This window comes from Centruroides sculpturatus, unplaced genomic scaffold (genome assembly GCF_000671375.1).
Source record: "Centruroides sculpturatus isolate CEXI.00-Female unplaced genomic scaffold, Cexi_2.0 scaffold431, whole genome shotgun sequence".
In the NCBI taxonomy this organism is placed as follows: domain Eukaryota; kingdom Metazoa; phylum Arthropoda; class Arachnida; order Scorpiones; family Buthidae; genus Centruroides; species Centruroides sculpturatus.
This window is the reverse complement of record NW_019384619.1, coordinates 214,043-241,770: the sequence shown is the minus strand read 5'-3', so window position 1 is coordinate 241,770 and position 27,728 is coordinate 214,043. Positions and strand designations below refer to the sequence as shown.

The 27,728-nt window shown below is 30.5% G+C and overlaps 2 protein-coding genes across 3 annotated transcripts in view; both read left to right on the top strand.

The window, feature by feature from the left end:
- LOC111625419 (matrilin-2-like) overlaps window positions 1-21,529 on the top strand; it is a 61,951-nt gene extending 40,422 nt beyond the window's left edge. The window contains exon 14 of the mRNA XM_023368561.1: window positions 21,509-21,529. Coding sequence (XP_023224329.1) covers window positions 21,509-21,529 — 21 coding nt within the window. The remainder of the gene's footprint in view (window positions 1-21,508) is intronic.
- A 1,098-nt stretch (window positions 21,530-22,627) lies between these two features.
- Window positions 22,628-27,728, top strand: part of LOC111625437 (adhesion G protein-coupled receptor E2-like) — a 14,416-nt gene continuing 9,315 nt past the window's right edge. For both annotated transcript variants that reach the window (XM_023368583.1, XM_023368581.1), the window contains exons 1-3: window positions 22,628-22,785; window positions 22,857-23,027; window positions 23,110-23,241. In XM_023368583.1, the coding sequence (XP_023224351.1) occupies window positions 22,653-22,785; window positions 22,857-23,027; window positions 23,110-23,241 (436 nt within the window). In that variant the 5' untranslated portion in view covers window positions 22,628-22,652. The remainder of the gene's footprint in view (window positions 22,786-22,856; window positions 23,028-23,109; window positions 23,242-27,728) is intronic.

The following is a 27,728-nucleotide window of genomic DNA, read 5'->3' as shown; positions in this document are numbered from 1 at the left end:
AACACTGTCTCTTTTATATCATAATAAATACAAAAGGGAGATACTAAGCCTATTAAATAAACATCGAATTCTAAATTTTTAATTATGTTAATTTTCCTGTAGTATATGTCCTTCGTGAATTGTGAAATAAAAGCAAATGTTATTAATATTATGTTAGTCTCAAAAAGTAATTAAACATAAAGTCGACGCATAAATTTAAATTAACTACTTACTATTCTGTAGCAGAGGGACAGATTTAAAATGCATCTACTTAAAAATATCTTTAAATAATAATTCGACATTATCTCATTGATTAAATAATCATCAAGGATTTACTGTATTACCAACGCCATTACTTTAATACTAAGTTTCATTCGATTTTAGCACTTATTTTTTTTCTGTCTGTGTATGTGAAACTATTTTTATGTATCATAATTTTTAAGATTATTAAGTTTTAAGTATCTTTACACTTAACGCTGCAAAATCGGCAATAATTATGACCTCAGTCTTTGGTGCGTTCCACCTGTTTAATTGAATAAATAAAAAGTGTGCTATAATTAGGTTTTAACCACTTCAACAATCATTTTTAATAGTAGGGAAAGGTTGCTCAAGTCATACCATTGCCAAAATCGTACCTTTCACATTTTGAATTTAATGGCACGGCAACAGCGGCTCTAACGGCAATAGGATGTACTGAACACTTTAGCTAACAATATTGGTTTACGTAGTGAGGTCTGTCACTGACGGCGTAGTAACAAATTTTCTAAGCAATTAAGTTTATTGTTGTTTTTTATAATTTTCTGTGTATACTTGGTAGCTTCGTAGCAAGTAAATTATTCATAAATTCATATTCCTTTTTAACTGTTCATTCTGTATTTCAAATAGTTATTTACTCGAAACGAAATCGTAATAGTTTTATTTATTGTTTTCTTATGTTTGTTTAAAATGTAACTCGTGCCGTGTCTTAAGTTGTTCTCTTGTAAGTTTCCCAAACCGTACTGGTACTATTTAAAGAATTACTCTCTCTGTTATTAACATTTATCTGTCAAGTGTAGGTAGAAGTAAGGGAAAACATTCAACAACATATAATATTGCTTTTATTTTGATTTTTTTTTGTTTAATTATAGGTGTTGTTTAATTTTTTTGTTTAATTATATTGTTTAATACATGTCAAAACGAATTTATAATACTTATTATACCATCAGTAGAAAGAGGAAAAACTTTAGAAAAACTTTTTATTCCTTTGAGAATGCATTTCGGACTATTGTGTCCCTTTTCAACTCTGTGTGTTACAACTATATAGCGGGAAAAATTACATACAAGTTAGTTTGTACAAAAACGTCGTGATGTTACAAATTTGTAGAAAAACATCAGGAAACTTACATGGGTTATGATACATTAGATAAAATATGGATGGTTATGGTTACAAGGTATAAGCTAAAAAACAATGACAAATTGGAAAATTATTTATAAAAGGGAAAACAAATTACATATATGTAAAAAGTTTGGACTTACTGCAAACATAACGGTATGGTACTGTACATAGTGTTGGAAAAATATCCCAGTATACATGGTACAATACAATGCAGAGGCAAGACTATAAAATTTGGGAAACCGTGACCTTGATTACGGTAAGATTAATAGAAAACATTTTGAGAACGACAGAATGATGGAGTGAAGAAAGTGCACCGTAAAATAGAAAAAACATAAGAAAATTGTTTTAACTTACAGTAGAGTTCTACACGATGTGGTGATACACAAGATGTAAATGGGAAAGTTAACAGGATACAACAGAAAGGCATCGCCTTGAGGTAGGGAAGAGATAATGGGTGTGAATGGTGTTAAGAGAGGGGAGGGTCGAAAAAAGATTTTTTTTGAGGGGTAGGGAAATTTAGAAAATGAAGGAGGAAGTGAAAGTGAGACCTATGAGAACCCTGCTGGGTACCGTATGGAAGGATGCACAGATAACGAGAAACTGTCGTACTTTAGCACATTAATTATCCACTCCCCTCCCCCTCGCGGCTTCTCTTGGTCAAGTATGGGTACCAAGTTTCATGTAGTTTTTGACGAATGTTATTATTCATCACAATATCTTTGTTTTTAAGGATTTCTAGATGTTCATGCCATTTTTTTTGCGTATGTGATTCTTTTTTGACAATTTTTACGGTTTCCTTAATGATTTGGCAACCTCCGTTGTTACAATGGACAGCAACAGCTGAGTTTTAATTATTATATTTAATCGCGGTTATGTGTTCTTTAAACCTGGTCTTAAGATTTTTACCAGTTTCATCTATATAGGATTTGGGAGAGTGCAGTTGCAACTGAGTTTGTAAATTACGTTTTTTTGGTCCCATATATTATTATAATTATGTGGGTTTATCTTGTAATTCAAACAAGAAAGTTTTTCTGGTGCTAAGGTTATACCGTAATTGTGTGATTCAGATTTGATTCTTTCAAGTATATTTAGTTCGTATGAAATTTTAAAATAATTTTGAGTAGTGGTATTGTTTTTATGTCCGTGCTTATTAGAATTTTTGGTGTTGATCCATTTGTTGAGTGTGCTTTTGCTGTATTCGTTCATTAAAAATATTTTTATTACATCCTGTATCTCCGCAGACATCCTTGTCACTAGATTTAATAACAAAACCACTTTTAAAAAAATACAAAAGACCATGCATCGTTGACAGTATCATACATTACACATCTGAAGTACCCACTTACATAAAAAAAAACATCTTTTACATGTACATTGAGAAAATCTTACGACGCACTATTCACGAAACTGATAGAACTGCGGAGATACAGGATGTAATAAAAATATTCTACAAATTTGTAACATCACGACGTTTTTTGTACAAACTTGTATACATTATGCTAACTTGTATGTAATTTTTTCCCTATATAGTTGTAACACGCAGAGTTGAAAAGGGACACAATTGTTCGAAATGCATTCTCAAAGGAATAAAAAGTTTTTCTAAAGTTTGTCCTCTTTTTACTGATGTTATAATAAGTCTAGCAAAAACAAAAAGAAAGCCACCTTAGCGCTAGTATAATTGAACACAAGACAAGACAAGAAGCGTATCACACAAGAATTTATAATAGTCAGAAACCATAAGATATCGACGAGGCATTAAGCATTACGCAGTAACATGTAATATTAATTAAGCATTTAATTTAGCACACAGACAATATAAAATTTCTAAACTAACTCTACGACGTCATCGTCGAGGATTAACCCTTCCTTGTCTTTACACACTCCAGAGGCAACTTTAATGGCAATAGCAGAAAATACCTTATAAAAGGAAATGAGCAGTTGGAAGATACAAACAACGAATGTTAAAAAGATAAAAGCAAAGAAAAATAAGGAACAGCGATTGGTTTTGTAATCTTTGTGCAGAAGATCGTGAGGAATGCATGATTCAGTGCTTAAAACGTAAGACACGGGTGCATGATCAACGAATGTACTGAAATTGACAAAAAAAACAAAGAAATATGTTTGCGATGTTTGTAATAACTGAAAATGCGACGGAAACGTGTTTAAAATATTTGTATTCAAATAAATTACTTAAACAAGAACAACTAAAGCCTATATTTCTTAATATTTTTCTTAGGTATTACTTAAGCTATAAATGGTAATTTATAGCTTAAGTAATACCTAAGAAAAAAAATTAAGAAATATAGGCTTTAGTTGTTTAAGCTATTAGCTGTTTAAGCTAATTTGGCTTTAAGCTATAAATGGTAATTTATAGCTTAAGTAATACCTAAGAAAAAGAACAACTTAGGAAACTAATTTCCTTAGTCGTACCGACCTTAGTTTGATAAGTTTTGTTAATTTCATGTAAAAAGGTTCAGGTAATTCGAACTTTATCATAATGAATAACAACAACGTTCACAAAAGTTTTAAATTAAACAAATAATTCTTTTTTATTTAATAGATCCTACAATTTATGCTGGCTTTTTTATCGGGTACGACTTGAGCAACCTTTCCCTATGTATTTATATTATTAGCTAATGTTATTTATTTTATGTTTTATAAAGTATGTCAATTTGAACTTTTTGATTTTTAAAATTTTACAATTTTTTATAATTAAACATTAAGGAACAAAATAGTAAAAATACTTATTATATTATTAATTTTTATCATGCCAAATCACAAAAAGTGTTAATTTAAAATTAAACAATAAAAATCAGAGCATTCCTCTTGTTTAATTTGTCATAGATAGATTATTTAAATATACAGGACAGTAAAGTTAGTATGAAGTATAATTTTAATGGGGAAAAGCATAAANCGAATGGAGAAGGATGCAAGCCTAAGATGTCGTAAGGTCACCAATTCCAATTTTTCTACATTTTTACAAATTGTATATATTTTTTATTGGATTATTTCTTTGTTTTAAGTAACTATATAGGCGGCCATGTAGCCTAAAAGGAAAGGTCGGGTCGCCTCAAGTTTGTTATGAAACATTTTAAAGAAATAAATGGTGATCGCTCCAAAATATTTTTGGAAAATGACTGTCTTTTTATATATTGACAATATAATCCAGCGAAAATTTTAAAAATAAGTTTTACGACATTGGCAAGTATGGCGTAAAAAAAGGAGGGGTAAACAATTATATGACATGTAAGTTTTTTTGTTATTGTTTACTCCTCCTTTTTTACGTCATACTTGCCAATGTCGTAAAACTTACCTTGTGTTTTGTAATTTTAACAGCACTGAAGAAGGGTTGGAAATACAAATTAACCCGAAATGCATCTGAATTTAAAAAAAGTGTTTTAAATAAACCGTAACGTTTTCTAACTAATTGCTGTATGGTCGTCTATCAAAATTATTGTTTCGATTGCAAGGACGCTACACACAGAATTTTGAAGATACAGCAACCATACCTTCTACATATTTTTTCGTGTTTCATAAAGAATTTATCGCGTTTCTAAAGTGTGTAAATATGTGGATTTTTGATTATATGGAAAGAATTTAAATAGTAATATGTTTCCGAAAATTTCGGTTGGGAAGTTAAGAAATTTCGCATCACAAATTTCACGATTTTGCTACGCACACTTAAAAAGATTGCCCACTCTTGTCCTAAGTCTACATTTAACATTNACTTATTTTAAGTAATCAGTAATCTTATTGCTATCAGAATCTGTTGCTAGGATAAATTATAATTTATCCTAGCAACATAAGTGTTCTAACATAAATAAATAATTATGTTAGAACATAACATAAAATAACATAGATAAATAGAACATAACATATATATATACATATCGGTATATGTATGTAGCCTACTATATAGCTTATAGTGTATATTATCAATATTTATAGTTAATATTTTTTGCAAAATTAATTACAATCTTTGAGAAAGCAGTTAAGAACCATTAAGGCATTTGAAAAAGTATTTTACAAAACAAAAAATTTATTAATATATTTACATATTAAAACCCGTATGTAGGTAAACAGCCATTCAAATCTAGCAGAAAAGTGATCAAACAGCGATCTCTGCGCCATCAGTGGGAGCAAGAGCGTTAGTAAAATTTTAACACTTTAAGAATAGGGAGTATCATGACCAATGGAATATACGGACCACGCATTCGGGAATCTGGAAACGAATCCAGATGGGTCGAAAAATCTAAGGAATTTTCCGAAGTAGTCCTTCCAGGATTCGTCAGGACCATTCCCTCATCACTATCTGGCTGCCGCGTTGTGAGCCTGGTCGAACCACAAAGGGAATGATAAAAAGACCCTCTTCGTGCTCATAGAGAAGAAAGATGGCCAAGATGAAAATAAACAATGTAATAAATTATTTAATTATAATTTTAACCAAATATATAAAAGAAAACTAAAATATCTTCTTGCTTCCGTCCTGTCTAATCAAACTGGGATACAAAATGAAAGCTTTTTTGGGTACACAAATAAAAATACCTAATCCTAATAAAATTTTTTATGCCGTTTTCAAATATGTAAAGTTTTTCTCCATTATGTCTGGATTTTTTGTGACGGCCAGTTTCAATATAAAACATATTTATTTAGACAATATGCATACACTTATTTATTTATCTTGTCTAAAATGGCGAGATATGGAGCTTCTGCTATGTTTGGCGTTTGGAGAAGCCTTGTGGAGTATCAAACAGTAATCAACAAGCATTTTTGAATTCCACTAGTCCTGATACCTTTTTTCCATGATAGAGATGTCTTGATAGAAACGCTCTCCGTGTTCGTCACTGACAGTATCAAGATTGCTGGGGAAGAAATCCAAGTGGGAATGCAAAAAAATGCATTTTGAGGGACATATTACATCCATATCTTTGTAGAATTTTAAGAGCCCATTCACAACTTTGAAGTAATTTGCAGCTTTGTGATTACCCAAAAAATTTTGTGTAACATCTTTGAATGACTTCCATTTTAGCATTACTTATACGAGGAAATTTCGTATACTCGTATGAGGAAATTTTTTTCAAATAATAAAATCCAACATTGTTTACATTCATTTCCTTGACAAAGTTTTTGAAAAATCCTGATTTTATATAAATGGAGGTACAAGAATCATGTCATCATTGACTAATGGGACATGAATGATACTTTTTTGGCCAGGAATAAACATTTCACGTATTGCCGTTCCTTCTTGACGTAATGATTTTCTTGTCTCTGCTGTTCCAATCAAACAAGAAACAACAAAATTTAGTATAGCCAAGCTGCAAACCCATTAATAATGCACTGACTTTTAAATCAAAACATATGATCCAATTGTACTTGTAATAATGAATTTTTTCAAGTAAGAGTTTTATATTTTTCTAGGTTTTTTTCATTTTAGTTGAATAAGCTAATGACACAGAAGGTGTAAAAGCACTGCCTTAAGACTAATCTTAGACGAATCGATGAAAAGTCCCATTCCATGGTATTATGTTTATAATCAAGTGTTTATGATCCATCACAGCTGTTATGGATGTAGTTTCTATGGACTTCCAGACAAGGAGGCAAAATTTAAGTCTATGCTTACAGAAAATTAGAGGGTGATAAAAAAATATAAATCACATATATGAAATCAGTACAAAAAGTTCTATTAGACACGATTTCTCTTCTCTGTGCCAAAAATCATTTTGACCGGTGTCATCAAAAACAACATTCTCTATTTTATGTATATTTTTAAACAAAGAATTGGCTTATCGTCAGCTACTTATAACTATTTTACATATTTGTGCAGAGGCATTAGTCTACAATAAAAAGTCTCTGCAAAGTGAAGACTTGTTCCTGATGACTAGACAGGAAGCTAGAAGACATTTTAGTTTTCATTTATATTGTGACCAGAGGGTCGGCATCTCTTTAGTGCCTCGTCAAGACTGACATAACTGTGTCTTCTAGGATAGACACAGAAACCTTAATGGCCGCAAATTCGGAATTCGCGCGAGCGTTCACGTGCGCGGGCGATCTGATTCGGGATGGAGGAGGATTGAGAGACGGCGCGCCGTCTCTCAATTCTCCTCCATCCCGTAGTAGTGTGCACTTCTTCGAATCGGAAGAAGTGCACACTACTACTTAATTACAACGAATAGTACAAGTTTATTTATTTACATCTATACACAAATACATAAAGTAACCGAGAATTCTTTTTAGTTTTCTAGTAACGAGTTAAAGTATCTATAGCTATATAGCGTCATCTGAGGTTAACGGATTCCTAACCGAGAGAGAGAGAGTTTACATTTATTTTTCGCGCGGCGATAAATACCTAGTTCCGTCGATTCTTGAACTTCGTCGGACGGTCGTGGAGTGGGTGCACCCGGGTAGAAAAGTTCAAGTTCGTGGGAAAAATTCAAGCTTCTAGACGGAGAAATCCGAATAGGGTTCCTGGAGGAAGAACCTCTATTGTCCAAAAAAAGGAACAACAGTCAGGGAAACGACGGTGGCAGACGGGATCGGCAATTGGGAAGCACACTCGAATATCCTTTCTCAAGAAGGGCGATTAGCGAACTCCCTGACTCCTTCCTTGTTCCTGAGTCACTCTTTTTTTTATATTTCTAAATCACGTTATCTTTTTTCACTGATCGGGAATTTTTGATATTAGTTCCCAGTGACACATTCGATGAGTTCCCTGGGAAAAGAAACGACTCCGGAAAGAGAGATGTAATCATTCTCCGGTGATAAAAATGGGAAAAAATTTTTTCAAAGGCGAAAAACGAATTTTTATCAAAATTCGTCAGGTCCGGTTCCTCACAATATATTTGATTAAAATTGTGAAATATGCTGTCTGCCATTTTAACCCAAATTATGTATATTTAGATATATAGTTTTTTTTATTTTTTTTAAAGTGATTGTTATTATGAATTTATTTCTTTTTAACATAACATATATATTACATTTAACATTGCATAAAAATTTATGTAATGATAAAAATTACTTATTTAAAAATGAAAAATGTCGTAAGAGAAACTATTATTAGAATTTTAATATCTTATATTTTTATATGTATATATAGCCAACAATTCCTATTATATGAACATAGTTCTACAAAATCCAAAGAAACATTCTCGTGTTTTTAAAAGAAACGTAAATAAAGCTGACAAATTAAGCATCTCTTATCATGAAATTAAGAAGAGAATGATTGATGCGGTAAGTCCGAAAATGTAATTTATTTTCTGATATTAATTAAGTGTATTAAAACACTGTCTCTTTTATATCATAATAAATACAAAAGGGAGATACTAAGCCTATTAAATAAACATCGAATTCTAAATTTTTAATTATGTTAATTTTCCTGTAGTATATGTCCTTCGTGAATTGTGAAATAAAAGCAAATGTTATTAATATTATGTTAGTCTCAAAAAGTAATTAAACATAAAGTCGACGCATAAATTTAAATTAACTACTTACTATTCTGTAGCAGAGGGACAGATTTAAAATGCATCTACTTAAAAATATCTTTAAATAATAATTCGACATTATCTCATTGATTAAATAATCATCAAGGATTTACTGTATTACCAACGCCATTACTTTAATACTAAGTTTCATTCGATTTTAGCACTTATTTTTTTTCTGTCTGTGTATGTGAAACTATTTTTATGTATCATAATTTTTAAGATTATTAAGTTTTAAGTATCTTTACACTTAACGCTGCAAAATCGGCAATAATTATGACCTCAGTCTTTGGTGCGTTCCACCTGTTTAATTGAATAAATAAAAAGTGTGCTATAATTAGGTTTTAACCACTTCAACAATCATTTTTAATAGTAGGGAAAGGTTGCTCAAGTCATACCATTGCCAAAATCGTACCTTTCACATTTTGAATTTAATGGCACGGCAACAGCGGCTCTAACGGCAATAGGATGTACTGAACACTTTAGCTAACAATATTGGTTTACGTAGTGAGGTCTGTCACTGACGGCGTAGTAACAAATTTTCTAAGCAATTAAGTTTATTGTTGTTTTTTATAATTTTCTGTGTATACTTGGTAGCTTCGTAGCAAGTAAATTATTCATAAATTCATATTCCTTTTTAACTGTTCATTCTGTATTTCAAATAGTTATTTACTCGAAACGAAATCGTAATAGTTTTATTTATTGTTTTCTTATGTTTGTTTAAAATGTAACTCGTGCCGTGTCTTAAGTTGTTCTCTTGTAAGTTTCCCAAACCGTACTGGTACTATTTAAAGAATTACTCTCTCTGTTATTAACATTTATCTGTCAAGTGTAGGTAGAAGTAAGGGAAAACATTCAACAACATATAATATTGCTTTTATTTTGATTTTTTTTTGTTTAATTATAGGTGTTGTTTAATTTTTTTGTTTAATTATATTGTTTAATACATGTCAAAACGAATTTATAATACTTATTATACCATCAGTAGAAAGAGGAAAAACTTTAGAAAAACTTTTTATTCCTTTGAGAATGCATTTCGGACTATTGTGTCCCTTTTCAACTCTGTGTGTTACAACTATATAGCGGGAAAAATTACATACAAGTTAGTTTGTACAAAAACGTCGTGATGTTACAAATTTGTAGAAAAACATCAGGAAACTTACATGGGTTATGATACATTAGATAAAATATGGATGGTTATGGTTACAAGGTATAAGCTAAAAAACAATGACAAATTGGAAAATTATTTATAAAAGGGAAAACAAATTACATATATGTAAAAAGTTTGGACTTACTGCAAACATAACGGTATGGTACTGTACATAGTGTTGGAAAAATATCCCAGTATACATGGTACAATACAATGCAGAGGCAAGACTATAAAATTTGGGAAACCGTGACCTTGATTACGGTAAGATTAATAGAAAACATTTTGAGAACGACAGAATGATGGAGTGAAGAAAGTGCACCGTAAAATAGAAAAAACATAAGAAAATTGTTTTAACTTACAGTAGAGTTCTACACGATGTGGTGATACACAAGATGTAAATGGGAAAGTTAACAGGATACAACAGAAAGGCATCGCCTTGAGGTAGGGAAGAGATAATGGGTGTGAATGGTGTNTGCCGTGTGTAAGAGAAACTATTATTAGAATTTTAATATCTTATATTTTTATATGTATATATAGCCAACAATTCCTATTATATGAACATAGTTCTACAAAATCCAAAGAAACATTCTCGTGTTTTTAAAAGAAACGTAAATAAAGCTGACAAATTAAGCATCTCTTATCATGAAATTAAGAAGAGAATGATTGATGCGGTAAGTCCGAAAATGTAATTTATTTTCTGATATTAATTAAGTGTATTAAAACACTGTCTCTTTTATATCATAATAAATACAAAAGGGAGATACTAAGCCTATTAAATAAACATCGAATTCTAAATTTTTAATTATGTTAATTTTCCTGTAGTATATGTCCTTCGTGAATTGTGAAATAAAAGCAAATGTTATTAATATTATGTTAGTCTCAAAAAGTAATTAAACATAAAGTCGACGCATAAATTTAAATTAACTACTTACTATTCTGTAGCAGAGGGACAGATTTAAAATGCATCTACTTAAAAATATCTTTAAATAATAATTCGACATTATCTCATTGATTAAATAATCATCAAGGATTTACTGTATTACCAACGCCATTACTTTAATACTAAGTTTCATTCGATTTTAGCACTTATTTTTTTTCTGTCTGTGTATGTGAAACTATTTTTATGTATCATAATTTTTAAGATTATTAAGTTTTAAGTATCTTTACACTTAACGCTGCAAAATCGGCAATAATTATGACCTCAGTCTTTGGTGCGTTCCACCTGTTTAATTGAATAAATAAAAAGTGTGCTATAATTAGGTTTTAACCACTTCAACAATCATTTTTAATAGTAGGGTAAGGTTGCTCAAGTCATACCATTGCCAAAATCGTACCTTTCACATTTTGAATTTAATGGCACGGCAACAGCGGCTCTAACGGCAATAGGATGTACTGAACACTTTAGCTAACAATATTGGTTTACGTAGTGAGGTCTGTCACTGACGGCGTAGTAACAAATTTTCTAAGCAATTAAGTTTATTGTTGTTTTTTATAATTTTCTGTATATACTTGGTAGCTTCGTAGCAAGTAAATTATTCATAAATTCATTTTCCTTTTTAACTGTTCATTCTGTATTTTAAATAGTTATTTACTCGAAACAAAATCGTAATAGTTTTATTTATTGTTTTCTTATGTTTGTTTGAAATGTAACTCGTGACGTGCCTTAAGTTGTACTCATTTATGATTCACAAATCGTACTGGTACTATTTAAAGAATTACTCTCTCTGTTATTAACATTTATCTGTCAAGTGTAGGTAGAAGTAAGGGAAAACATTCAACAACATATAATATTGCTTTTATTTTGATTTTTTTTTGTTTAATTATAGGTGTTGTTTAATTTTTTTGTTTAATTATATTGTTTAATACATGTCAAAACGAATTTATAATACTTATTATACCATCAGTAGAAAGAGGAAAAACTTTAGAAAAACTTTTTATTCCTTTGAGAATGCATTTCGGACTATTGTGTCCCTTTTCAACTCTGTGTGTTACAACTATATAGCGGGAAAAATTACATACAAGTTAGTTTGTACAAAAACGTCGTGATGTTACAAATTTGTAGAAAAACATCAGGAAACTTACATGGGTTATGATACATTAGATAAAATATGGATGGTTATGGTTACAAGGTATAAGCTAAAAAACAATGACAAATTGGAAAATTATTTATAAAAGGGAAAACAAATTACATATATGTAAAAAGTTTGGACTTACTGCAAACATAACGGTATGGTACTGTACATAGTGTTGGAAAAATATCCCAGTATACATGGTACAATACAATGCAGAGGCAAGACTATAAAATTTGGGAAACCGTGACCTTGATTACGGTAAGATTAATAGAAAACATTTTGAGAACGACAGAATGATGGAGTGAAGAAAGTGCACCGTAAAATAGAAAAAACATAAGAAAATTGTTTTAACTTACAGTAGAGTTCTACACGATGTGGTGATACACAAGATGTAAATGGGAAAGTTAACAGGATACAACAGAAAGGCATCGCCTTGAGGTAGGGAAGAGATAATGGGTGTGAATGGTGTTAAGAGAGGGGAGGGTCGAAAAAAGATTTTTTTTGAGGGGTAGGGAAATTTAGAAAATGAAGGAGGAAGTGAAAGTGAGACCTATGAGAACCCTGCTGGGTACCGTATGGAAGGATGCACAGATAACGAGAAACTGTCGTACTTTAGCACATTAATTATCCACTCCCCTCCCCCTCGCGGCTTCTCTTGGTCAAGTATGGGTACCAAGTTTCATGTAGTTTTTGACGAATGTTATTATTCATCACAATATCTTTGTTTTTAAGGATTTCTAGATGTTCATGCCATTTTTTTTGCGTATGTGATTCTTTTTTGACAATTTTTACGGTTTCCTTAATGATTTGGCAACCTCCGTTGTTACAATGGACAGCAACAGCTGAGTTTTAATTATTATATTTAATCGCGGTTATGTGTTCTTTAAACCTGGTCTTAAGATTTTTACCAGTTTCATCTATATAGGATTTGGGAGAGTGCAGTTGCAACTGAGTTTGTAAATTACGTTTTTTTGGTCCCATATATTATTATAATTATGTGGGTTTATCTTGTAATTCAAACAAGAAAGTTTTTCTGGTGCTAAGGTTATACCGTAATTGTGTGATTCAGATTTGATTCTTTCAAGTATATTTAGTTCGTATGAAATTTTAAAATAATTTTGAGTAGTGGTATTGTTTTTATGTCCGTGCTTATTAGAATTTTTGGTGTTGATCCATTTGTTGAGTGTGCTTTTGCTGTATTCGTTCATTAAAAATATTTTTATTACATCCTGTATCTCCGCAGACATCCTTGTCACTAGATTTAATAACAAAACCACTTTTAAAAAAATACAAAAGACCATGCATCGTTGACAGTATCATACATTACACATCTGAAGTACCCACTTACATAAAAAAAAACATCTTTTACATGTACATTGAGAAAATCTTACGACGCACTATTCACGAAACTGATAGAACTGCGGAGATACAGGATGTAATAAAAATATTCTACAAATTTGTAACATCACGACGTTTTTTGTACAAACTTGTATACATTATGCTAACTTGTATGTAATTTTTTCCCTATATAGTTGTAACACACAGAGTTGAAAAGGGACACAATTGTCCGAAATGCATTCTCAAAGGAATAAAAAGTTTTTCTAAAGTTTGTCCTCTTTTTACTGATGTTATAATAAGTCTAGCAAAAACAAAAAGAAAGCCACCTTAGCGCTAGTATAATTGAACACAAGACAAGACAAGAAGCGTATCACACAAGAATTTATAATAGTCAGAAACCATAAGATATCGACGAGGCATTAAGCATTACGCAGTAACATGTAATATTAATTAAGCATTTAATTTAGCACACAGACAATATAAAATTTCTAAACTAACTCTACGACGTCATCGTCGAGGATTAACCCTTCCTTGTCTTTACACACTCCAGAGGCAACTTTAATGGCAAGAGCAGAAAATACCTTGTAAAAGGAAATGAGCAGTTGAAAGATACAAACAACGAATGTTAAAAAGATAAAAGCAAAGAAAAAGAAGGAACAGCGATTGGTTTTGTAATCTTTGTGCAGAAGATCGTGAGGAATGCATGATTCAGTGCTTAAAACGTAAGACACGGGTGCATGATCAACGAATGTACTGAAATTGACAAAAAAAACAAAGAAATATGTTTGCGATGTTTGTAATAACTGAAAATGCGACGGAAACGTGTTTAAAATATTTGTATTCAAATAAATTACTTAAACAAGAACAACTAAAGCCTATATTTCTTAATATTTTTCTTAGGTATTACTTAAGCTATAAATGGTAATTTATAGCTTAAGTAATACCTAAGAAAAAAAATTAAGAAATATAGGCTTTAGTTGTTTAAGCTATTAGCTGTTTAAGCTAATTTGGCTTTAAGCTATAAATGGTAATTTATAGCTTAAGTAATACCTAAGAAAAAGAACAACTTAGGAAACTAATTTCCTTAGTCGTACCGACCTTAGTTTGATAAGTTTTGTTAATTTCATGTAAAAAGGTTCAGGTAATTCGAACTTTATCATAATGAATAACAACAACGTTCACAAAAGTTTTAAATTAAACAAATAATTCTTTTTTATTTAATAGATCCTACAATTTATGCTGGCTTTTTTATCGGGTACGACTTGAGCAACCTTTCCCTGTATTTATATTATTAGCTAATGTTATTTGTTTTATGTTTTATGAAGTAAGTCAATTTGAACTTTTTGATTTTTTAAATTTTACAATTTTTTTATAATTAAACATTAAGGAACAAAATAGTAAAAATACTTATTAGATTATTAATTTTGATCATGCCAAATCACAAAAAGTGTTAATTTAAAATTAAACAATAAAAATCAGAGCATTCCTCTTGTTTAATTTGTCATAGATAGATTATTTAAATATACAGGACAGGAAAGTTAGTATGAAGTATAATTTTAATGGGGAAAAGCATAAATAAGGTAAGAGAGAGAGATGAGATAACACTAAGATAAATATTGCTATGACGTTAGAATTCTTAAGTTACATCTTACCCTTCATAAATATAATTTCACATCACTTGAAAAATTCAAACACTCTAGTTATAGTCAAAATATTATATACGATCGCGTATTATTGTACGATATTCAACGTAAGTTATGTTTTTTGTTTAAAAAACAGGCATTTTAAAAAGAAAACTTTCGTTTAATCAGTCACAAGATTCTTGTAAAATTTAATGCAATTTAATGTTGCCATCTGTTTTGTTAAGAATAAATCAGACTTCGATCAAAAATAATACGATTTTTGTCGACATTTTTAATATAAAAATTCATACTAAAAATATTTCACATTTCTTTACTGATCTTTTCAAAACTTAAAAGTAAAATTTGTTTGGAAAAAAAATATTTTTATAAGAATCGGACGAAATACGATGATAAATATGCATTTTATGATAAATATGCATAATATAGAAAAATTGGCATGTTAGAAATATCAAATTTATCCGATCTGCTCATGTCGTCAGTCTCGAAGCAGACGAAGCAATAAATAGTTAACCCATATTTTGTTGTTTTATCAAATGAAGAATGCTAGAACGACGTAGCGCTCTGCATTAAAGCTCGGCTGAACGTATTAATGATAAAGTGCCAAATCTGATCTTTAATATCTCCATGACCAATAAACCGTTTTGGATAAAGTATAAAATAGTTAGAGTCCATGATGAGTATTATGGCCATCTTAGATAATAAATACCGTATATTCCGGCGTATAAGACGACCCCCGACTTTTATAGTTAAAATATAGAGTTTGGGGTATATTCGCCGTATAAGACGACACCCGACTTTGAGAAGATTTTCCTGGGTTAAAAAGTCGTCTTATACGCCGGAATACGCGGTAAATTCGTTGGCTCGTGTTGGAGTTATGCGATTGACATTTTGCCGTCCAGATTCACTACGAGAAGTCTGAAATTCTGTAGATAAACATTGGTAATTTCGTGATATTTTTAAATTCATTTTCATCAAATAAGTAACGTAAGATGGGATTTGAAATTTTGCTCGCAGATAGCGGGGAATATATTAAATTTGAAAACTTTGTTCGTTTGATTAAACTGTTATTTTATAACTGTTATAATTCTTACAATAGAGATCAAAACGATTTCTATTGTAAAAAAAAAAAGAAAATTGGAAATTCGTAGAAGTGTTTTAGGAGAGTAGTTTTATCTTAAGTTTACAAACATAGTACAATTCACTCACTATAGATAGTGAGTGAATTGTACTTTGATATTTCAATAAAATAAGAAATGGACATATAAGCCTATTTAAACACGCGATTATTGTTATTTTTGTATTTTCAGTTTAAATTTCCTTAGTATTTGAAAACATTCTTAGCTTTCTCTGTGAAATTCAAGACATTCAAATAAAAGGACTTTTTAGTAATTAATTATCGTTGATTAGAGAAGTAAAATAATAATACCTGTATATGTAACTTATAGATAATGTTTGTTGAACATATCCTGTGTTTCTTTCATATTTTTAGGTCCAAAAGGAAGTATCACAAAATAACCAATATATCACAAAATTATTACTTGAAATGTCATCAAAGTATTGTTAATGTGAAAAAGATAAATTTTTTGAAGTCCGGAGAATTTTTTAGAAAGTTCAATATATGATCAATTATTTATTGTGACATCGTCACAATGCAGGGCTGCAATTTTAAATCACATTTTTAATTTATTTAATTTAAAATATATGCTCTCTATCTCAAATTAGCAGTGTCTTGCTCCTGTACCTCATACTTTTCTATTAGCGATTCAGTCGTCTAACGCCTTTGAGAAAAAAATTTCGAATTAATCTAACGTGACTTCCGGTTTGCATCGGAAGTTATTATATAGTTAATCGGGCTTTTTGTTCCTTAGCTGGTCTCGGCTTTCATCTAACCAACTCTGTTTTCGAGATTAACGAAGGACAAATATACAAACAAACGATAAGTGGGCATTTATAGGTCTACAGTTTTTTTTCAAATTGAGGTCAAATATATATTCTAAAGGACCTTCTCACAAATTATCAAATAATATTACGAAATAATTACCTGTACGCAACATAAGAAATATACTCCTTAAAACTAAGATATAAATATATTCATAAGAACAAAAAGCCATGCTGTTATCTTGAGAGTATGATCCTTTTAATACTATTGTTAACATGTCCATTTACGAAATATATAGTCGATAATTAGAGAATAATTAATATTATCACGAATTTGCCAATGTTTACACCAGCTCGTTAGAAATGTGACTTCCACATACTGTATTTGTCCTTTTACAGGTTTTATTTAAAAATATTATGTATTCATAAGTAATTGTTCATTTTAAAATTTTTAACATATCATTGTTCATGATGTCAAGTGAAATGAGGAGGTTCAGTTTATCGCGTGATTATCACGCGAAAATAATTTTTATGTGATCTCAGATAATCATCGCCTGACTTCATGTTTTGCGTTTAATTTTTGATCTATTAATTAATACGCGCCAAATGATTTATAGAACAGACAGCAACGAGTTGCATAACTTTCCCGAAAACAAATTTAAAATTGTATGTGGCGCCATCTGTTATGAGATTTTATTAACAAATCTTTTTATATTATGAATTATTGTAAAATACTAAAAAGTTTAATTTTGCGGTAGAGATGAGTTTTATAAAAAGTAAATTTTAATAATGAGTAAATTCGCCATTAACTTCGATTTCACTCCAAATATGATTTTTGACCTCCCCTCTCTCCCGCTTCTCGACTTTTAAAAACCAAAATTTAACAGCATCAATGCACAAATACATACACACAAATACGTATCAACGGAATTTTTAATTTTTTTCTGATTTTTTCGGGGGTTTTAGAGATGTCAAGTAAAAGTTTGCAAAAATATCTAAGAGGTTTAAATCGGACATTATTTTAATACTTTCTCGTGTTAATATAACAGGACGAGAATGTAAAACCAAAAACTTGCTCAAAAGAAAACGATGAAATTTTTGCTTGGCAAAATAGAAGCAATAAGTAGAAGCTTCTTTCGAGTGCGTTTTTAAAGTTGTAACAACCCTCGTTGTTACATTTTATTAGTCGTGTAACCACTTACTTCATGCTATTACATTAACGTTATGTGAATATAGAATTATCATCAAATCTATACTGTTCAAAAGTTATTGATAACTCAGAAATAGTTGAAATCCAATAAAAAAAATTGTAGATGCAAGTTGAAAAATAAAGCTCAGCGTAAACATCTAAATAAAAGAAGCTTTTGAAAATTGTGGCATAAAAATACTGGAACCAGATTTGACCAGTAAAAATCAATATGTAAATGAAGTGCACATTACACAGACTACGACGGGAAGTTTTGATTAAAGAATGTGACGATGCTTTTCTGTGACGATGAATTTCCTTGTGAATGCTTTTCTGTGAAGATGTTAGTTTTCTTGATCTACGAGTATTAATCAAGAAAACAAGCATCGTCACAAAAAAAGGTTTTGTGGTTTATTTTGTGCATTAAAGTTCCTTCACTAATATTGCTCAAAGATTCTCTAACATTCAGCCAAATTATTGCAGGTGCAACAACGTTTGTTTTGTAAAAAATTTGCATATTTTTCATAATTTAATTAAGGGCACATTACATCCATCTTAGCCAGAGATATTAATATTGACTCAATTCGATTCTCTAACATTCAGCCAAATTATTGCAGGTGCAACAACGTTTGTTTTGTAAAAAATTTGCATATTTTTCATAATTTAATTAAGGGCACATTATATCCATCTTAGCCAGAGATATTAATATTGACTCAATTCTTTATTACCTGTGACTTTCAGGAAAAATTGGTTCAAAGTAGCTTTTCGCCGTAGAAAAGTCTTTTTTTAAAAAACGCATTGTTTTTTTAAAATAATTAATCAGAATTATAAAATTTAAAATAAATTTTATAATTCTGATTTGAAGTTAGCTTATATATAGGAAAGGGTTTTTTAGTTTGTTTTTTTTTTTTACTTTAGAAAAAGTATTTCAATAAAATTTTATTTAATATGTTTGTTCAAATAATTACGTAAGATATTAATTTTCTAATAAACAAGCTATAAAATACGATGTATGAATTATTGTAATTTTGTTCTATGTTATCATTTTTCTTAAATTTAGAAATATATTTTTTAAATTACATAAGTACTTGATTAATGCATAATAAATTTATGAACATATGTTGAATTGTATTTTTGTATAGTGAAAAATAGAAACGTTAGAATAACAGCATTCCAGAAAATATAATCCTTACTTATTTTAATGAAGTATAAAAAATATTTGACATTAATGAACTGTATTTACTATAATATTTAAAATTTATTTTAAACACAGTCGACCCCCCCTATAACACGGTAGATACGTTCCGGTTTTTATGAAATTCATTTTCTATGAGTCCTTAAATACATGAGCCAATCACAGCCCGGCACGTATGCAGTTTACGGACTACGGCTGTTTGAAAGATTTTCTTCCATAAAATTGATCGAGTCTAGACTAATTTGACTTAAAATTTCCAAAACACGTATAATTTTTTGGGAATAATTCATATAAACTATGCTATAAACAAAAAATTGTAGGATTACATACCGAATGTGCACCGTTCGACGACGCCATTGCTTAAGCTTGTTTTAGTCGTGGAGCGGTGCATCGAATGGCGCTCGCGTGCTTCCTGATAAATTATTTTTCTCCGAAAACTTTGCTGAACTTTGGAGACATCATTAATATAAAAATAATTTTTATGTCCGTTAAATAATACATGGTTTTTAGTAGGTCCGCTGCTCGTTTAAACTCAACGGTTTATGCAATACCCGCTATTGGTCTAGATTCGACCAATCCTGTCGCGACACAAGTCGGCGATGACGTTTTACTGAATTATACGAGTCTCTTTTAGCGTGTTTATACGAATACGGTCGCAATTTTTTCGCCGTCATATAAAAATCCGAACTCTATGAACCCGTTTTATAGAAGGGCTACTGTATTTAGTTCAGTAATATATTCAACACCGATATTATTTAAGATTTTTAATTCTACTATGTTATATCTACTGTATTCAGTTATCACAGAGTAAGCTATTTATTTAGCTATCATTATAGGATATGCATTGTACATCCTTTAGAGTTTAGACCAGTACTAAAATGCATTTCGGCTCTCTTCAGTTAGAATTTTTGGTCTACTGATTTTATAACAAAAGTTGTATAACAAGACTCATACAACAGCATGGCATCCACCTGTTCAAAATATAGTTAGACAGCAATACACACATAACCAAAGTTAAACATGTCATATAAGTATACAATCAGCTGTCGACAGCCATCATACATTTAATATTTTGCTTGTACATTTCCTTTTTTATACATGTTAATTCATTTTTACATAATAATATAACATATTTTTATACATACTGTACAACAGTTAGTAATTCACAGGCTCATTGATTCCATAATTAAAATATCACATCTTTCCGTACTTATATCTAATTTCTTTCTAGCGGTTTTTTTCGTATATAGTTTATAGTTTATCTTACATATGTCGTTATACTTTAAGCCATTTTCTTCTAAACTTAATAAAAATTATTTAGATACGTAAAATTATATTTAATAAGTGTTTAATAAGTAATCACAAATTTCAGGAACAAACGCTATTACTATTGATGGAATTTTAACTTACGANAGTACTAAAATGCATTTCGGCTCTCTTCAGTTAGAATTTTTGGTCTACTGATTTTATAACAAAAGTTGTATAACAAGACTCATACAACAGCATGGCATCCACCTGTTCAAAATATAGTTAGACAGCAATACACACATAACCAAAGTTAAACATGTCATATAAGTATACAATCAGCTGTCGACAGCCATCATACATTTAATATTTTGCTTGTACATTTCCTTTTTTATACATGTTAATTCATTTTTACATAATAATATAACACATATTTTTATACATACAACAATTAGTAATTCACAGGCTCATTGATTCCATAATTAAAATATCACATCTTTCCGTACTTATATCTAATTTCTTTCTAGCGGTTTTTTTCGTATATAGTTTATAGTTTATCTTACATATGTCGTTATACTTTAAGCCATTTTCTTCTAAATTTAATAAAAATTATTTAGATACGTAAAATTATATTTAATAAGTGTTTAATAAGTAATCACAAATTTCAGGAACAAACGCTATTACTATTGATGGAATTTTAACTTACAAAATAAATATATACATATATAGTATATATATATGCGAAAGTTAGATAACAATACTTACGTTAGCTGAACGTTTATATAAATATTGTAAATTAAGATTCCATCAATAGTAATAGCGTTTGTTCTTAAAATTTGTGATCTTACATAATTAGAAACATACTGCAAATGAATTACAACCATAGAGTAATACAGTAGGTCAATTTGTTTTAAAAACTTTTATTAGATATAATTTTATATACTGTATTTAAATAATTTTTATTAATTTTAGGGCAAACACGTTAAAGAGTAACGATATATGAAAGATAAACCACATGCGAAAAAAAATACTCAAGGAACAAAATTCTCATAAGTATGAACATTTGTGGCATTTTAATTATGGAATTAATGAGACTGTGAATAAGTATTCACTAACTACTGTATGTATAAAAGTATGAATGTTGTATTATTATGTAATGGATCTACTATACATATAAAAATGAAATAACACGTATAGGAAAGGAAATGTAAAATCAAAATATTAAATGCGTGGTAGCATACAACAGCTAATTGTCTGTTGATATGATATGTTTAACTTTGGTTATGTAGTGCTGTACAATTGTGTTTTAAACAGGTAGATATCATGCTGTTGTATAAGTCTTGTTATACAACCTTTTATTAAATAATTGTAGACCAAAAATTTTAACTGAAGATCGCCGAAAATGTTTTGTCCCAAATGCATTTTAGTATTGATCTAGAGGATACACTATACACATACTATAATTATAGACTAATATGATAAATGCTAAATAGCCCAATGTGTGATAAGCTCTATACATATTATACAGTTATATTAAACATTTTAATTACTAATAANTGAAACAAGATGCAGAGTGATTATAAATATAAGCGAAAAATTTAAGAAGTTGATTCTTCGAATAATTTTAATCATAAAAGTGAACATATGTTTGGCATTATTGTAATAACTGTTGAAAGTCACCACCGCTAACTGTAACACAGGAGTCTATTCTTCGCCGTGTTGATTGGCTGACGCGTTCACAAATACAAAAGCGTGAAGTACTGTATTGTGAAATAATCTTGTGTTGTTTCATAATACAATATGTTGACTAATTAAGCGATTACTTAATTAGTCAACATATTCAACGGGATTACATATTAAATATCCTGTAACTTTAAAACTGTCATTTTAAATACATGTTCAAAATGGACTTTTACGGCTGATTCTTCGAATAATTTCAGCTGTAAAAAGAATTGAAATTTTTCGTATATATTTAGATTACTCTACATAGGCTACTATTTAATATTATTGTAGCATCTACTTTAAAATTATATTTAAAATATATTTAAATTTATATTTAATTTATATTTTTATTTTATTTTATAGTCTGAAGGATAGCGATGTTGCATGCGATATAATGATAATATTTAAAGAAGAATTTAAAGGTTACGAAAGAATTAATAAAGGCCACTCGTGTTATCGAGCTGAAGATGCTAAATATTGTCTTCTTCATCCTAACTTGATCCTTTCAGTAAATGATCTACAAACTGGTATAATTTTAATTAATTTTTCATCAATAAGCTTCGTATTACTTATTTCATAATGGAATTTTCAATTTTAGCCGAAATAGTCGAATTTGATAATTGCGACGATCGAATAAGAGAAAGCTTTTGCCCAGGAGTAGCGAATAATTGTACAAGCAAGCATCCAGGCTATGATTGTTTATGTAATAAAGGCTTTAAGGCAATAGAGACATTTTACAAACCCGGTACTAAGTACCAGTATTGTGAAGGTAAAACTTTTATTTATCGGTTTATCTGTTTGCTGTCAAGTTTTTAAAAAATACATAGAACGTAACAGTTAAATTTTTACAGATATTGATGAATGCCTTGATGTAAATATTTGTGGGAGTAATTCGAACTGCATTAATACTGTTGGAAATTTTACATGTTCCTGTATAGATGGATTTGTACGAAACAAGAATAAAAATAAATTCGAATGCGAAGGTATCACGACATTTAATTACTTAATAAATCATTTTGAATTTATATGACATAGCACGAATTGACACGTATTAGCATATTTTTTCCGTAGAAACTTTTTTCACGTTGTTCTTTAATTTTATGGCATTTCTTTCATTGAATATGAAATGTTTCTTTCATCATATGTACTGCACATTCATCTCCAAAGTCTGCAATAAAAATCGTTATTTCACTAAAATAGAGTAAAACATTGTAAACATCTTACATAATTTAGACTAAATCATATCTAAAATAATCATTTAGCTTGCATTTGAAATGTATTATCATATCATTTTACTGGATTATTTTCCAGGGCTGTGGAGTCGGTAGATTTTAATACAACTCCGACTACGGGCAGACTTGCTAACAAAATAGGCCCGGAAATTCTGACTTCATCACGTGACCTCAGAATATAAGCTTCAATAAATATAGTTCTAATAAAGATAGAACATAGAAATTTTTTTATTTCAAAGCTAAAAGACTCCTGTAAGTAACGACGTAGTCAATATATAAACATGTGTTTGATAATTTTTCCTTTTCCGGCTGTTATATATAACAGAGGAAAAGTGTAGCGATCGGTCAAAAAATGACCCACCCCAAATTTTTACATTTTTGGACTCAGGACACCTCGAAATGTCGATATATGCAAAAGATTTAGATTTTTTTCTGTATTTACGGATGACTGTGTGGGGGCACGATTTTGAATCAGAGTCGGATGATTTAACGCAGGAGTTATTAAGCTTCAAAATGGTTGCACTAAATCGTTTTGTACACATTCTAACAGCCGTGCGTATAGAAACAAACCCGAATTTTTTTGCACTTCTCTAGGTTTCAAGGATTCCCGAGTCAAAAAGAGTAAAAATCTAAGAAAATCATTTTTTTGACTGTATAACAGCCGGGAATCGTCATTTTTTTTCCTTTCTTATGGCCCTATACTGTATAACAGCCAGGAAAGTAATAATGATGACGATTCTGATTACTTTTTTAAATACAAAATAAAACGATTTAAAAAAAATTAAACATTAAAATTNGAAAAACGACGTAAGTCGAATTTACTTGTCTCCAAATCTACTTGTCACTAGGCTAAACCATAAATTGCCAATTCTGGTTCTGTATTTTATTTATTAATGCATTTTTAATAATGTATGGTTAATAAGGATCAATTTTAAGCTTACAAACAAATAAATTTTAGTTTTTAATATAGTACACAAAAAAGTAATCTAAATTTACAAATGCATGTACAGTATTTTAATATGATTTTATGTGCTTTAACCATTTTTCTAGTGATATTGCGACTTCAGTATTTGTGGCGGACAGACGTAAAGTCGAATAAAATGACTTAAACTTGATTTTCATTTTTCTATATACTTTTTTGACAAACGACGTATGATCGGGAACGACGTAACTCGAAACGACGTAAGTCGAGGTATACCTGTACTTTTTTTCAACTAGCTACAAGCAAATTATCAAATTTATGGTTTTAAACAAAGTGTTTTATTGGATGAAAACAAATAATTTCGAACATCAGCAAGGATGTTCGAAATGATTTTTTTTCATCAAATAAAGCGTTCTTTCACGAAAGGATAGTCCGGAATGCGCTCAGTGAAAAACCAGTCTTTGCATGTTGTGATTTCTGTGAGAACTAATGCGTCAATCATTTCTTCACGCCTGATTCTCTTACGTATTGATTAGTTTACTTGTTATTTGAAATTTTAATAAAATGTATTTACTTCCTCACTTTGCTTTTTATTTCTCTTTTCAATCATATTACTTGCAATCTAATTTAATAAAACTTCAATTCAATTAAGTTCAATACTATGCTAATATTTGTAGCCTTTCCTTTTACTCAAACGATATCATTTTTAGACTAATATAACTTATATTAATTCATTTTCCAAGGCTATGGTAGCAAACAATATCAAGGTACCGGCAACTGACAATGATTTTATGAACCCTACTAAAGACTTTTAAACAATCAGAAATCTGTCCGAATTACTACTGACCGTTTGCTTGTCTGTTTATAAGAAATTCGGAGGAAAATTAATGAGGAGTCATGAAAGGATAGTAACTCTCATCATTCAAGATTAATCAAGTGTAAAGGGAACAATTCTGGTGCCTTTGAAGAGAGTGGACAATTGCTGAATTCACTTCTAGTAAACTTTTGCCTTCTAATGAGAAGGTAAAAGTCTACTAGAGGTCTACTTCTGTTATTTCAAACATTTTTTTCATAGTTTTATTTAATATTTTGTAATAAAATTGAATACAGTCTGCCCAATAAAGGACCACCATTTATTATTTCCGTGTTCCAGAAAATACACATTCTTGGCAACGGACCTTTTCTTTTAGGCTACTTGTTGCCAGAAGTTTAAAAAGTCCTTTTTAAACTTCTTAAAAAACACAAAGTGTGTTTTTTTAAAAAGACTGTCTTCAATTTTATTAAAAAACTAGCTGCAAGGACCCGCTTCGCTGGGCAAAAAGTAACGATAGTGAAGATTAAGATAAGTACATTATAGCCAATATTACCCGTTTTCACGGAATGCAAGAATTAGGTCCCCCGTTTCAAGACTAATTAGAGAACTTTTACGTCCAGTCAAACGAACTATTTTCAACGTTTCTGGAACGTTTACAATCGTTCTATAATCGAACCAATATTCGAATTTTATATTCGAATTAAATTCGAACAAATTCGAACATAACATTCGAAATAGAAAACCACTTTCAACCAGTTTCAGCTCCATACCTCCCGCACACTTATAGCTATCGAGACGCAACCACCCCTATGCACGAATGGAGACTTGGGGCTACTACCACATATAAACACCATTCACGTGCGATGTGTAGTTTTGGCGGAAAAGTGAAATTTAGGGACACACACGTCCATTTATATATATATATATATATAGATAATTTCCATCGGACGAAAAATGTACAAATTAATTAATATTTTATATTTTTTCACCAACGATTTAAAACTGAGACCAACTATTATATTGAGGGCATACTTTCGCGAGATTCGTTTGTCTTTATCGTCTAGTTGTACTGTACATTCGATCAACTCAAATCTGGCATTCCACTACTTTCACAATCGTTTTCTAATCTATCCACTATCCTGTAAATTCTCTTCCATTTTAAATCAGCAGTCCGAGTTTCTTTTTTTGATATCTGGATAAAGCTGGAGTCACACTTATAGATGTGACCGAAGGGTCGGCACCTCTTCGATGCCCTATCAGGATGACACCACCGAGTCTCGGCGGACACGGATAGGTCATGCGAGCGGTCGCGTAACGGAGCGATCAGATTCGGGAAGGAGGGAGAGACAGCGCACCGGAAGTGACTTACTCAAAGACGGGTTAACGTAACAACTGTTTAATGGGTAACGAGAGGCCATACAACATTTCGATTTTAACTATGCTAGCTTTTTGATACATTTTTACGATTTGATAGATATTAGATATATTTGATATTACGGTTTTTCCGATTCCCGAGAGAGAGAGAGTTTACAGAAGTTTCACGTGCCGATAAATATCTTTTATGATATCTTGATTGAGATTCTTGACTTGGGGTTGAGATTAGGACCTTGAGGGTGAGGATTTTGATTGCTGGCTTGGTTTGGATCAAGAAAGTTCTTCTAGGCACAATGGAAAGTAATGGGAAAAATCCGACAGGGTACTGATTGAGCACAGAAATTGTCACTGACACACCGAAAATTTCGCTAACTTTAATCCAAGAGGGAAGGGCGACGACTGCGTCACTTTGTTGTTCTGTTCTAATGTTATAATGTTGAAATCGAGATATTAGGTCGAAAGGTGATGAGAAAGTGTCGTTATTAGGCCTGAGAACTTAACAGATGTTTAGCTCCCAGGTGTAAAAGTTGACATTTACATTGTTTTTTGTTTACATTTACATTTACATTTACATTTACATTTACATTTACATTGTTTTACATTTACATTGTTACATTAATTGTATTTAACGGAAGTATAACTACGATGTGATATTATGATGTACAGTAACACCTCGACTTACGCTACCCCGACTTACGCGAACCCGGAGTTACGCGATTTTCAAATCTCGTCGATTCGTCTTTTGTTTGAGCGACACGTAACTTTTGATTACTCACTCCCCTCACACTATTGTTCAGCTTACATGCTCGGAGGTGTCGCGCAGAATGGACGCATAGGTACAATTTATTTTGTGTTATTTATTTCTGTGTTTGTTATATCTACGGAGACTCGAGAGACTCTACTATGTCATCCAAACGAATTAGAACTGATTCTTCCGCATCAAACAAGAAAAGAAAACTTTATCTTTGGAATGTAAAGTTAACATTATTAAAGACTTCGATACAAAAATGAAAATTTGTGAATTGGCAAAGAAGTTTGATCTACCGGAATTGTCGGTCAGAACAATTATAAAAGGCAAAGAAAAAATTCTCGAAGCTGTGAAAAATGCTCAATCTTTAAATTCAAGCA